This window comes from Salvelinus namaycush, chromosome 11 (assembly GCF_016432855.1).
Source record: "Salvelinus namaycush isolate Seneca chromosome 11, SaNama_1.0, whole genome shotgun sequence".
In the NCBI taxonomy this organism is placed as follows: domain Eukaryota; kingdom Metazoa; phylum Chordata; class Actinopteri; order Salmoniformes; family Salmonidae; genus Salvelinus; species Salvelinus namaycush.
This window is the reverse complement of record NC_052317.1, coordinates 32,132,487-32,146,956: the sequence shown is the minus strand read 5'-3', so window position 1 is coordinate 32,146,956 and position 14,470 is coordinate 32,132,487. Positions and strand designations below refer to the sequence as shown.

At 42.3% G+C, this 14,470-nt stretch overlaps 1 protein-coding gene and 1 pseudogene across 1 annotated transcript; both read right to left on the bottom strand.

The window, feature by feature from the left end:
• Nucleotides 1–239: 239 nt before the first annotated feature.
• On the bottom strand, nt 240–1,741 carry LOC120055351 (annotated as a pseudogene).
• Nucleotides 1,742–7,629: 5,888 nt separating this feature from the next.
• LOC120056024 (cytochrome b-c1 complex subunit 10) lies at nt 7,630–11,633 on the bottom strand. Its single transcript, XM_039004156.1, has 3 exons — nt 11,509–11,633; nt 10,859–10,999; nt 7,630–8,367 (listed from the first exon to the last, which is right to left on the bottom strand). The coding sequence occupies exons 1-2, from the start codon at nt 11,622–11,624 to the stop codon at nt 10,879–10,881; spliced, it is 237 nt and encodes a 78-aa protein (XP_038860084.1). The 5' UTR covers nt 11,625–11,633; the 3' UTR covers nt 7,630–8,367; nt 10,859–10,878.
• Between the last annotated feature and the right edge of the window lie 2,837 nt (nt 11,634–14,470).

Here is a 14,470-nt window from a genome sequence, read left to right as displayed (position 1 = left end):
GTAGTATTCACCAACCCCGTAGGAGAGAAATGATCACAAGTAAATCAATACGTTTGTCTATAGCATGTTACTACTGGTATTGTCATAGAATTATGTTAATGTTTTAATTCTGGACTTTACCCGTTCTCTCCCTACGTAAAGTATTATGAACAAACCCACAGAACACAACATTCTAAAAGACAAAGTAACCTCAATCCATCTATTTAATTTCTATATTATACTGCTCTGCTGTACCTTGGCTATACGCCCTCCTTGCCCTCCTGCTCGGTTTGCTCCTTCTTCAGAGCGTCTGCCTCATTGGTGGGGTCCTCTATGTGAACCAACATGTCCGCCATCAGAGCTTCCTCCAGCCTCCTCCTCACACTGTGGACCAGGTCCTCCTGCTTCCTACATACACCACATAGTGGGAGAGGGGTTAGGGAGCAATGATTGATGACAGTCCTCTTGGCAGGGTTAACGACAAGGCCCCACAGTAGCTGGGTGTTGTTGTGCCCTACCACAGGGTTTATATGTGTACTCTACCGGACGTCGTCATCGGTAACCATGAAGGCCTTGCATAGCGGCTGGGCGGTGTTGAGCCATACCCCAGGGTTCTTCGCCACGGCTGCGGTCAGCTGACCAGTGACAGGGGTGGGGCTGGTGTGCAGGGCGCTGGAGATTGCAGAGAGCAAGGTCTTGTCTGAACACACAGGCCCAACACCTGGGGACATACACAGGGTCAGATAAAACCCAACAATTTTGTGTGCGTTTATATGTATATTGAAACTCAAGTATTCGCTGCTGTGTGTACTCAACATGTAGGCCCCTGGGAAGGTCAGTACCTACCCTGTAGGCCCCTGGGAAGGTCCATGGTCTTCACCAGCTCTTCTGCAATGTCAAACACACTCAGACCACTCAGCTTCCTCTCACAAAACAGCTGAGGACCAACAGTGTGTAAAGAACAACTAGACATCGGACTCCGCGTGCATCACTTAATGTGATAAATAAATTGAAATCATTGCCACTCAGAACATCTCAAAATGTTTAGCACATTACAGGAATGATTTAACAAGCTTTGATTAAGCTTGTTAAATTGAGTGACTCATCCCAATAATAAGCTTTGAGGGCTAGGCCAGAGTAGATGACTTCATCTCCCTACCATATGTCAGCAATAACATAACAGTATCATTATATCACAACCAATAAGAGCCGAGCATCACTGGACTCACCTGTCTTGGTTGGTCGACAGCTTGTGGGGGGGGTCTGTCTTCACTTTGTTGCTAGGGTGATTGGTCACCTTGGTGACAGGCTGTTTAAAGATAGATGCTGTCTGTCTGACTGGTAAGGTCGTGTTCAGGTCCGGCTTAACCTTCAAAACAGACAGAAACAGATCAGGGATCATTGTTCAAAGGTCAAACAGATTACACATGATCCTGGTCTACAAAACCCTCTCTCACCTTGATCTGATGGTTGTTGTCGTCATAGCGATGCTTGTGCCGGTTCCTTTGAAGCTTATTCATGAGCATCCTTCCTGCACAGGGTTCAATGGCGTGCACCTCCATGGTGTTGCCCAGGTAGAGCTAGCTGGGGCTAATACTTTCTCCCTAATTGGTAGATAGACTTGTCCCATCGGTGCAACTCCCTTACAGACTCGGGAGAGGCGAAGGTCGAGAGCAATGCGTCCTCCGAAACACAACAGCACTGCTTCTTGACACACAGCCGCACCCATGTCGGAGGAGGAGGCGACAGTGTCAGCGTGCATGCGCCCGGCCCACCACAGGAGTCGCTAGAGTGCCATGGGACAAGGACATCCCGGCCAGCCAATTGAGGCAATAACCTGAGGGCAGCCCTCCCCTAACCTGGACAATTGTGAGCCTCCTCATGGGTCGCCCAGTCCCATGTGCTGTGAACCGCATCACAAGAGACATTCCAAACTGGAGCTGTGTGTGTGTGTGTGTGTGTATATATATATATATTTTTTTTTAAAGATATCTTGAAGTGGCAGGTAACCTAGTGGTTACAGCGTTGGGCCAGTAACCGAAAGGTTGCTAGATCGAATCCCCGAGAGACAAGGTAAAAATCGGTCATTCTGCCCCTGAACAAGGCAGTTAACCCACTGTTCCTAGGCCGTCATTGTAAATAAGAATTTGTTCTTAACTGACTTGCCTAGTTAAATAAAGGTTAAAAAAATTATATCAGATGAAATTTCAATGTTGTTTGAGTTGATTTCTCTTTCACCAAATTAGCTTGAGATGGTTTTACTGCAACACTGCATACAAGTTGCTTGACATAGGCGTTTCAAAGAGCTGTCAGTCAAAGCGAGCTCATGAATATAAATAGACACCCTCACCACACAGCCTGTCTTTTAAAACTTACTAACGTAGTTAACCATGAAAAAAAAAGAAGTTATTTTTACAAAGACTGTTCAGAAACTTGAATAATTGTTATTGCAGTTCAGGAAACTATCATTAATGCATATTAAAACATGATACGAGTTAGATTTTTTTTTAAAGAGCCTTGAAGTGAGAAAAAAAAAGGGCTTTCGTGAAAGAACTTACACTTGACTTTTTCCCTCCCTTACTAGCTCTTCGCTGATAGCTACTTTATTGAGGAGAAATGTACTTACTATGACTGATGTGGTTGTCCCACCTAGCTATCTTATAATGAATGCACTGTAAGTCACTAAATGACTACAATCAAGTACATTTTTGTTATCAGAGAGCCTCAGCCTGAAAAAATACCCACCAGTAAACCATGAAAGTCAGCTAGCTGTCCTAGCTAACCAACAGCACAGTATAACCCTCACAATACTGTATTAGCTAGAAAGTCCACATCATGTGAATCAATTAACACCGATGTAAACATTGACCGTTTAAGAGCATCAAACGCGCGATGTATCATGGGTAAATGTGACTAACTAATCTACAAATAAGAGAGTAGTTATGACACATGGTGATTTGTTTGTCAGTCTCGAATGTTAAACGCACCCAAAAGACTCGTGACCGACACCTACTTGCTAATTAACGTTAGCTGAAACAAATACATGTGTGATCACCTGCTACGGGAGTGCTGATGTTAGTTTGTTAACAAACGATGGCTAGTAAACTAACGTTAGCAAATCAATGCCTTTTTTATGCAATCTGGAGACGGTGGTCTTTTAACTTATTTGTTACAGTTTTAGCTAGTAAGAGGACGATTTCTTACTTTAGTGGCCAGCTAGCTACCAGGCTACTCCATCGAGTAACAATAATGCCAGCCAGCCAGCCAGCCAGCCATACATACATACATACATACATACATACATACATACATACATACACGCTTTCCCTAATGAGAGCTATAAAGCTTTTCCTGCAGACTTCGATAACGTCTAACATACCGTCTTTATGCTTACTACTTATCCTTCTCAATACTATTTTGAGCAATTCGTTAAAACCTACCTTTTTCTCTCCATGCTTGTTGCAGGTTATGATTGCTGGATATTTGTCGATTAGGGAATCTGCATAGGATAGAAATGAGTCTAGAAATTATTGTTGTGGATTTTCTTTCTGTTCAGCTGTGCTCTCCAACATGGTGTAATTGCAGACCGCAATTCGGGGCGTTTTTTAAAATCAGGACACGCCCCTTGGTGCATGTTATTTATCAGTTATTGATTATCAAGAAACTCATTGATATCAGCAAACGCCCATTAGTGACTGCCATTTGGTCGGTCCATTGATACCTGCCATTGGTCACTTCCTGCACCGTCCCACGCATAGCTCAATCATAGTTTATTTTGCGCAATGGTGCCAGACTGTTTATATCAGTGAGATTTCCGGAATTCCGATGTCTCCTTTTAAAATAATGCTTTAGATATTATAGGAATTTGACAGTCTGTGGATGGCACATGGTGTAACAATGTTTATCAGAATGAGCATTTAGGATTTTGTACCGCGATGAAACAGCACTAGTAAACATTTACTCTTGTCAAACACCTCAAAATCTTATTGCACGCTTGCAGATACCGACAGACTATCACTTCCAGCCAGTGCGCTAACGCTAGTTAGCATTGGCTTGCGAAAATACCTCTAATTTCCAGTGGTGTAAAGAACATAAGTAAAAATACTTCGAAGTGCTACTTAAGTATTTTTTTTGGGGGGGGTATCTGTACTTTACTATTTTTATTTTGACAACTTTTATTTCTCTACATTCCTAAAGGAAAGTATGTACTTTCTACTCCATACACTTTCTTTGACACCCAAAATTATTCCTTACATTTTGAATGCTTAGCTGGACAGTAAAGTTGGTCACTTATCAAGAGAACATCCCTCGTCATCCCTACTGCCTCTGATCTGGTGGACTCACTAAACACATGCTTCGTTTGTAAATAATGTCTGAGTGTTGGTGTGCCCCTGGCTATCCGTAAAAAAAAAATGGTGCCCTATGGTTTGCTTAATATAAGGAATTTTAAATGATTTATACTTCTACCCTTGATATTTAGGTATATTTGAGCAATTACATGTACTTCTGATACTTAAGTATATTCAAAACCAAATACTTTTGGACTTTTACTCATGCAGTATTGCACAGGGCAACTTTTAAGTCATTTTCTATTAAGGTATCTTTACTTTTACTCAAGTATGACAATAGGGTACTTTTTCCACCACTGCTAATTTCATTCATACTGGACACAGACATAAAAATGGTATCCACGAGTTCATCTGACTTTGGGGAAGGAGATAAAGTGCCGTATTGACAAAATCCCAAAGTATCTCTTTAGCAGTAATAAAGTTTATTGAATGGCCGTTCAAAGTTGAAAACATTACCACAGTCTAACACTGACAAAACTACAATTAGACTTTGTATGTGTGTGAATTTCTGTCAAATTGAGAGGTTCTAACTCTGGTGCCTTCAGCTATCCTCAGCTAGAAACCTCACTATCTTAAAACATGATCTCTACAAGTGATGTAGTGGTAAACTCTGATCGCCGTCTCTTCATTTTTCATCAAAAGGTGTGTAAACTGCATTTACCCTCCCACTACACCACTGATCTCTACAGTATAAAAATACTGAACAAAAATATGAACGCCACATATAAAGTGTTGGTCCCATGTTTCATGAGATGAAAAAAAAAGATTTTTCCTTTGCCAAGATAATCCATCCACATGGACAGGTGTGGCATATCAAGAAGCTGATTAAACAGCATGATCATTGCACAGTTGCACCGTGTGCTGGGGACAATAAAAGGCCATTCTAAAATATGCAGTTCTGTCACACAATGCCACAAATGTCTCAAGTTTTGATGGAGTGTGAAATTGGAATGCGGACTGCAGGAATGTCCACCAGAGCTGTTAACAGAGAATTGTACATTCATTTCTCTACGTCGTTTTAGAGAATTTGTCAGTATGTCCAACCGGCCTCACAACCGCAGACACGTGTATGGCATTGTGTGGGCGAGCGGTTTGCTGATGTCAACGTTGTGAACAGAGTGCCCCATGGTGGCAGTGGGTTTATGGTATTAGCAGGCATAAGCTATGGACAACTAACACAATTGCATTTTATCGATGGCAATTTGAATGCACAGAAATACCGTGATGAGACCCTGAGGATTAATGTGAGGCCCATTTTTTTGAAGGTATCTGTGACTAACAGATGCTTATCTCTATTACCTAGTCATGTGAAATCTGTAGATTAGGGCCTTCAACTGACTGATTACACACCACACACACACAACCTTGACTAGTTCAAAAGTTTGGGGTGACTTAGAAATGTCCTTGTTTTTGAAAGAAAAGCACATTTTTTGTCCAATTAAAATAACATCAAATTGATCAGAAATACAGTGTAGACATTGCTAATATTGTAAATGACTATTGTAGCTGGAAACGGCAGGTTGAACGAGAGGTTGTTTTCCTGACACCACACTCCGAGTGCCCTCACCTCCTCCCTGTAGGCTGTCTCGTCGTTGTTGGTAATCAAGCCCACTACTGTTGTGTCGTCTGCAAACTTGATTGAGTTGGAGGCGTGCATGGCCACGCAGTCGTGGGTGAACAGGGAGTACAGGAGGGGGCTGAGAACGCACCCTTGTGGGGCCCCAGTATTGAGGTTCAGCGAAGTGGAGACGTTCTTTCCTACCTTCACCACCTGGGGGCGGCCCGTCAGAAAGTCCAGGACCAAATTGCACTGGGCGGGGTGGAGACCCAGGGCCTCCAGCTTGATGAGCTTGGAGGGTACAATGGTGTTGAATTCTTAGCTGTAGTCAATGAACAGCATTCTTACATAGGTATTCCTCTTGTCCAGATGGGACAGGGCAGTGTGCAGTGTGATGGCGATTGCATCGTCTGTGGACTGAATGGGGCGGTATGCAAACTGAAGTGGGTCTAGGGTGGCCGGTAAGGTGGAAGTGATATGATCCTTGACTAGTCTCTCAAAGCACTTCATGATGACAGAAGTGAGTGCTACGGGGCGGTAGTCATTTAGCTCATTTACCTTTGCCTTCTTGGGCACAGGGACAATGGTAGCCATCTTGAAGCATGTGGGGACAGCAGACTGGGATAGGGAGCGATTGAATATGCTATTCAACCGATCACTGCTCGCCCATCCAGCATCACTACTCTGGACAGCTCTGACTTAGAATACGTGGACAACTACAAATACCTAGGTGTCTGGTTAGACTGTAAACTCTCCTTCCAGACTCACATTAAGCATCTCCAATCCAAAATTAAATCTAGAATCGGCTTCCTATATCGCAACAAAGCATCCTTCACTCATGCTGCCAAACATACCCTCATAAAACTGACCATCCTACCGATCCTCGACTTCGGTGATGTCATCTATAAATTAGCCTCCAACACTCTACTCAACAAACTGGATGCAGTCTATCACAGTGCCATCCGTTTTGTCACCAAAGCCCCATACACTACCCACCATTGCGACCTGTACGCTCTTGTTGGTTGGCCCTCGCTTCATACTCGTCGCCAAACCCACTGGCTACAGATTATCTACAAGTCTCTGCTAGTTAAAGCACGGCCTTATCTCAGCTCACTGGTCACCATAGCAGCACCCACTCGTAGCACGCGCTCCAGCAGGTATATCTCACTGGTCACCCCCAAAGCCAAATCCTCCTTTGGTCGTCTTTCCTTCCAGTTCCCTGCTGCCAATGACTGGAACGAACTGCAAAAATCTCTGAAGCTGGAAACACTTATCTCCCTCACTAGCGTTAAGCACCAGCTGTCAGAGCAGCTCACAGAATACTCACCTGTACATAGCCTATCTATAATTTAACCCAAACAACTACCTCTTCCCCTACTGTATTTATTTATTTTGCTCCTTTGCACCCCATTATTTCTATTTCTACTTTGCACATTCTTCCACTGCAAATCCACCATTCCAGTGTTTTACTTGCTATATTGTATTTACCTCACCACCATGGCCTTTTTTTTGCCTTTACCTCCCTTATCTCCCCTCATTTGCTCACATTGTATATAGACTTATTTTTCTACTGTATTATTGACTGTACGTTTTGTTTATTCCATGTGTAACTCTGTGTTGTATGTGTCGAATTGCTATGCTTTATCTTGGCCAGGTCGCAGTTGCAAATGAGAACTTGTTCTCAACTAGCCTTCCTGGTTAAATAAAGGTCAAATAAAAAAAGAAACTCAAAAGCACTGAATATACCTAGGTTACATTACTCGTTTTATTAATGTTTTTCCCCATTATCATCACAAGATTGTGGATAGATTTCAAATGGCGAGGGAAAAATACCAGACACAATTTTGTACACTTAATTTAATTAAAACAACCATCATGATCATTAAGAAGTTGGACAAAGGAGGTCCAAGAAAACAAGCCGGGTACCAAAAAGTTTGTGTGTTGAACTAAACTACATCGTTGTCATGCCAACAGTTTAGAAGCAGAAACAGACTGACTACCAATAGTAGCCAGGCTACACTGAAACGATAATGGTTGATACAGTGAACCGAAAGCAAAGGGAAAAACAGAGACTGTATGATTTTAGCTTCATAGCCCTCGCTCTGGAAAATCAAACAGTTAAAACCAGTGCGAAACACTTAAGTTAACTGACCCCGAAAAGTAGAATTTCACTCTAAGCTTTAAAATGACAACAGAATTCAATCAAACAAAAAGGGAATAAATATTACAATGTTAATGTCTCAATACGTGCATTTCTATTTCCTCCATGTCATTCCATTGGCTGAGCAATTACCAAAAAAGACCAAATGCACAACACGGTTATTTCAAAATCAGGATGAAAAGTCCATTTAAAATGATTGAAAAAGGTGAAAGCAGTGTTCCTCTTCTCTTTGTCCTGGGGTGGAGTTGAGTCCTGGTGCCTGATGGTCTGTTCACACTCTCTCCATCTCTCTTGGCCCGTCTCTGACAGCACAGATTGACCTACAGACAAAAAGATTGGGTGGGTGTCACAGTCTCTACTTAATACTTTCAAGGACTTTCCAAATCGACCCGACACTGAGGATCTGAGATTATTACATACTGAAGACGCCAGCAATGAGCAGTATGGTGAAAATTCAACATTTAAATCCAAAGGGCAAGGCAGAGTTATCATCCTGTAGGGACACGACACTATTGTCCTTCTCTGAAGAAGCTGGCTCATGTGCAAACCCCTAGTTGGCTTCAATTACACCGCTGCCAGCAATGTTGTGATTGAAGACAACAGCCAGGACCTAAAGCAGCAATTAGCCCTTGATCATGACTCATTTCCATTACATCACACATAAGAGTCATTGGACGAAGGAGTCTTCTGTAGGGGGGAGTTTTGTTAAGAGCCGCGATGCTCAGTCTGAACATTAACATGCATCATTTGCGGTACCGTTTTGGAATCATAAGGAAATCATAAAACCATAGAAATCATAAAAACATTGAATACAAATTGATACACACCTTTATAGGGTTCCCACATGGCCCTATTTCCATGTTACAACGCTTGTTTAAGGAAAAAAAGACGCGAGTGTGCTAATTAGCTATCTGCGTCGCCAAACACCAGTGTGTAAACGGAAGATAAACGCCAGAAACGTGTTGTCACTGGAAAGCTGCAACGGTTTTAAAGCCGGTTAGAAGAGTAAGTGTGTATTTAGCATTTGTGATAATATTTTGATGTGATATGGAGGGATTTATGTTTCTTGAACCGTAACGCAATTGAGATTCGATTCACATTTAGACGGAGTATTTGTCTGTTTTGGCTTCAAGCCAATTCTCCATTTAAACAGAACATGTAAGGTCCTTGGACTAAGGAATAACTTTAGGCTCATTTAGTCCAATATTGGGCTAATCAGCAGTTGAAACAATGAGGGAGTTTGATTTAGATCCCTGGGCTATGGCCTGTGACGTGAATGGGCAAAAGCAGTGAGAGAGGAGTGCCCTTCTCAAATCAAACAGTAATCTGCTGCGCTCAGTCATGTTGGCATCAAGGAAAACATCACTTTTCCATAAAATAGATGTTGGAATTTTCAAACTAGTATTCATTGGGAAGGCAGATAAAGCCTTATCAAAATCAATCACTTTTGCATGTGAAACAACAGAATCCTACTCATTACTCCACATGTTTAACCTACGTCACGTTTGCTTTGAGATGACTTCGCCGTCAGCCAAAGCGGGGCACCTGGCTCACACATGAGGCAGCCCGGTCCCAAAACCAATGCAATCAACGCTAACCCGGTTCACCCGGGGCATTAATCGAATCCCCTCAAGAACAAAGCGTACTCCTGGCGCGTTTCAGTAAAAAGCTGAACGGATGGGGCTGTAGAAATGTAACCACTCAAATTTATAGAGTTATAAATGCAAGGATTGACAACACAATGATATAAAAATTATAGTTCTACCCATGTTGAGGCTAAATATTGTTTACAAACAGTGGAGTAAAACAAGCTTATATATTTTGGGTTCTGATGGGGTATGACAGTTAACTAAGCTCACGAGGCATTTATAAGTAACATTTGGGAATGGCACGTAAAATGTTGCCAGGGACAACAAAGGAGCCTGATTGGCTGACTGTCCTTTGTTGTTCAAAGTAAAGATCTACGAGCGATTCCAAAATGGCTGCTGTGGCTTCTGCTACCTAGCATGAGGACAAAAGGGCTGTTTAAAATCTAGTAGTACTTCTATTCTTCTCGATTTGGGGTGGGTAGAATATGTGGAACGTTCCAAAAGGAATCTGTTCCAAAAACTTTGTAAAGTACAAGGTTGCCAACAAGCACATACAAAGTTGCATGATCAATTCACCTAGCTAATTAGCTGTCGAATAGGCATCTACTCACCACATAGCTTATTCTTAATGCTTGTCCATAGGCTACCAGAGTGAGGGCAGACATTTTCGGAATAAACGTGGTGAGTGAAAGAAATAGCCCACACCCTAACCGGTATCTTATTCTGCCGCTATACAACTTTGTATGCGTCATTTGTTGGCAACCTTGTTATTTACAAAGTTTTTGGAACAGATTCCTATTGGAACATTCCACAAATTATACCCACCCTATCCCGCGCGGGCAGCCAAGCATTCTGACCTATAGGGAGATATACTGACTGTGACCTACTGGTCGGAACTATTCTAGCTAGGTTTGACAATCTGTTGCAGACACCCTGTAAAAACAGGCAGGGGTGGACTGGGACCAGAAATCAGCCCTCGCATTCCTTAGAGACCTCACACTGGACTATTTTTTCCCCCTTGAGGCCCCCATTATTAGCCAGACAATTATATTTTTACCAAAACAACTCAAGCCAGATAGGCCCACTGGGCTAAAAATGGACGGGCCATCTGGCATTTGCCCGAAATGCCAGATGGCCAGTCCACCCCTAAAAAAAACAAGTCAAGTAAACCACTTTGTAGAGAGCATACCCTTACTGTGATGCTATGTGCACATTTACTCACCTTCAGCCACAGAAACGCCTCTAGTCATCGTTCTTGAATTTGCCGCTGACGTACGGTACATAATCCAAGATCAAGCGCCAGTCAGTGAAGTGTACCAATGCCACCCCTCCAACTGAACCCCACACCGCCAACGTTGGAACCCTGCGTTGGGGGTAAAATTGAATAGGTAATTTACAATCGAGCTAGGGGATACATAGTCAGTTGCACAACTCCTGTGAATCAAAGAGGTGCATGGGCTATCTTAATTGACGTCATCGTCGCCGGGGAAACAGTACTTGCCTTGTTCAGGGCAGAACGTCGGATTGCGGTTACTGGCCCGACGCTCATACTGGCGGCTACCTGCCGCCCCCTAGCGCTAGTTTAAGAATTAGGTACTTAGCTAACTAGTTCTCCAATTGATCAAAGTCAGGTCGGCGTTTCTGGCTCACGGCCTTGGCAACCTTCTACGGGTCAATGCTGCGGTTATTAACTAGCTTTGCTACCATACAAGGCACGCAGTAGCCAGTATGCTAGCTAACTAACATTTCCGGACATGACCTCAGCTAGCTAAGGGTAAAACAGACAAGGGCAAGTCAGAATAAGACATTGCATTGGAAACTTATTTGATCAAATATCAATAGCAAGATGTCAGTAAACATACATTATCTTACCATGTTCTCGCGATGGAAAAGTATTTCTGACCGATCAATTTACCAAGCATGTTGGAGATTGATGTTGTTGCTAACCACCAAGGGAAAACCTGGGGAAACTCTGAGCGCATGCCCATGCGAAAAATGATCTCTACGCCATTTCCGGTTATTTCCGGCGTTATGATACTGATGTTTATTTGGCATTGTATTCATGTAAGAAAACTGTGGCAAGACATCAGTAGATTTATAATTGAACACATTTATGAAGATTTTACACTATTGTGGAGAGATGTACTGCTTGGATTCTTTACATACGATAGAAATAAGCTGAAACATTTTAATGTAATTAATTTCATTATTCTTTTGGCCAAATATCATATACACAAATGTAAATTTACTAACAAAAAAACACATTTTCTTACCCTACAAAAATAAATTGAACTGTATTTTAAGACAGTTAAATACTCTAACAAAAAAGGCTGTTAGAATTGTAAGTGTATGTATGTCCCTTAAGGTCCTTGTGTAATTGTAATGTGATATTGTACCCCCTAGCTCGATTGTCCATTATATATAATCTATATATACTTGTTCCCTCATGTACTTTCTGTATTGATTTGTTGTTAATAATAAAAAAATAAAAAAGATACTGATGTTTGTCGAGACTGATGATTTTTACCATTGTGGCTACGACTACAGCGCCATCTAGCAGTTGCGTCGGGGATAAATTTACAACTGTAGTAATTTAGCAAAATAAACAAATTTAGTTAATCTGTCTCCTAACCAGCAAAATCAGTTCCCCTAACCTGCCACGATAATTCTCCTTACCTGCTACTTAAACTAACCCCCAGTGCTGACAAACCATCAGTATCTCCACACCGAAATCTGTGGACTGGAAATAAATTAAAGTCTAGGATTAGTCAAGTTTTTCATTCTCTTTGGAGTCTCAATAATATAGCTTTAGCATAGTTATAGTTGATGGAAATTGAATAAACAACTCCAGTAGCCTTCTTTCATATCCATCTTTAGACTGCAATGGAGTACATATATCCATATAAATAATCCTTCAATAAAACAATGCCAGGTGAGATCCCTAATACGAGGCGAGTTGAGGATTAAAATAGAACAGGTGTATTCATAACGCAGATTGTTGCAAAACGTTTAAAACGGAAGCAAACAAAAACGGAGTGACCTCCTGAATTTGTCCAATAGAAACTCATTTTTCTAAGTTTGGTTCTTAAACGGTAAGGGGTTTCCGTAATGAATACACCCCAGGCCGTTGCATTGATGAAGATGCACGTTCTCGGCCAGGGAAAGATTCCACTATATTTCCTTCATTAGCCTAATCCTTCCAAATGCATGGAGTGAATGAGCATGCACATCAGGGGGAAAATGTGTGGAATCACACTGTACATGGAGATCATTTTTTCAAATATTTTATTCAGTCTAACAACAAATGTGGAATAAGGTGTATTAATACTTTGAATGCACTGTAGTCGTGGCCAAAAGTTGAGAATGACACAAATATTAATTTTCACAAAGTCTGCGGCCTCAGTTTGTATGACGGCAATTTGCATATACTCCAGAATGTTATGAAGAGTGATCAGATGAACTGCAATTAATTGCAAAGTCCCTCTTTGCCATGCAAATGAACTGAATCCCCCCAAAACATTTCCATTGCATTTCAGCCCTGCCACAAAAGGACCAGCTGACATGTCAGTGATTTTCTCATTAACCCAGGTGTGAGTGTTGACCAGGATAAGGCTGGAGATCACTCTGTCATGCTGATTGAGTTCGAATAACAGACTGGAAGCTTCAAAAGGAGGGTGGTGCTTGGAATCATTGTTCTTCCTCTGTCAACCATGGTCACCTGCAAGGAAACACGTGCCGTCATCATTGCTTTGCACAAAAAGGGCTTCACAGGCAAGGATATTGCTGCCAGTAAGATTGCACTTAAATCAACCATTTATCGGATCATCAAGAACTTCAAGGAGAGCGGTTCAATTGTTGTGAAGGCGGCTTCAGGGACACCAAGAAAGTCCAGCAAGCACCAGGACAGTCTCCTAAAGTTGATTCAGCTGCGGGATCGGGGCACGACCAGTACAGAGCTTGCTCAGGAATGGCAGCAGGCAGGTGTGAGTGCATCTGCACGCACAGTGAGGCGAAGACTTTTGGAGGATGGCCTGGTGTCAAGGACAGCAAAGAAGCCACTTCTCTCCAGGAAAAACATCAGGGACAGACTGATATTCTGCAAAAGGTACAGGGATTGGACTGCTGAGGACTGGGGTAAAGTCATTTTCTCTGATGAATCCCCTTTCCGATTGTTTGGGGCATCCGGAAAAAAGCTTGTCCGGAGAAGACAAGGTGAGCGCTACCATCAGTCCTGTGTCATGCCAACAGTAAAGCATCCCGAGACCATTCATGTGTGGTGTTGCTTCCCAGCCATAGGGAGTGGGCTCACTCACAATTTTGCCTAAGAACACAGCCATGAATAAAGAATGGTACCAACACATCCTCCGAGAGCAACTTCTCCCAACCATCCAGGAACAGTTTGGTGATGAACAATGCCTTTTCCAGTATGATGGAGCACCTTGCCATAAGGCAAAAGTGATAACTAAGTGGCTCGGTGAACAAAACATCGATAATTTGGGTCCATGGTCAGGAAACTCCAGACCTTAATCCCATTGAGAACTTGTGGTCAATCCTCAAGAGGCGGGTGGACAAACAAAAACCTACAAATTCTGACAAACTCCAAGCATTGATTATGCAAGAATGGGCTGCCATCAGTCAGGATGTGGCCCAGAAGTTAATTGACAGCATGCCAGGGCGGATTGCAGAGGTCTTGAAAAAGAAGGGTAAACACTGCAAATATTGACTCTTTGCATCAACTTCATGTAATTGTCAATAAAAGCCTTTAACACTTATGAAATGCTTGTAATTATACTTCAGTATTCCATAGTAACATCTGAAGACACTGAAGCAGCAA

What these genes read in the sequence shown, in the direction of transcription:
- LOC120056024 (XM_039004156.1), bottom strand. Translation starts at nt 11,624, where the DNA reads ATGGGCATGCGCTCAGAGTTTCCCCAGGTTTTCCCTTGGTGGTTAGCA. An exon ending in TTTTCCATCGCGAGAACATG is followed by an intron (nt 11,000 to 11,508) that starts GTAAGATAATGT and finishes CCCCCAACGCAG; the next exon opens with GGTTCCAACGTTGGCGGTGT.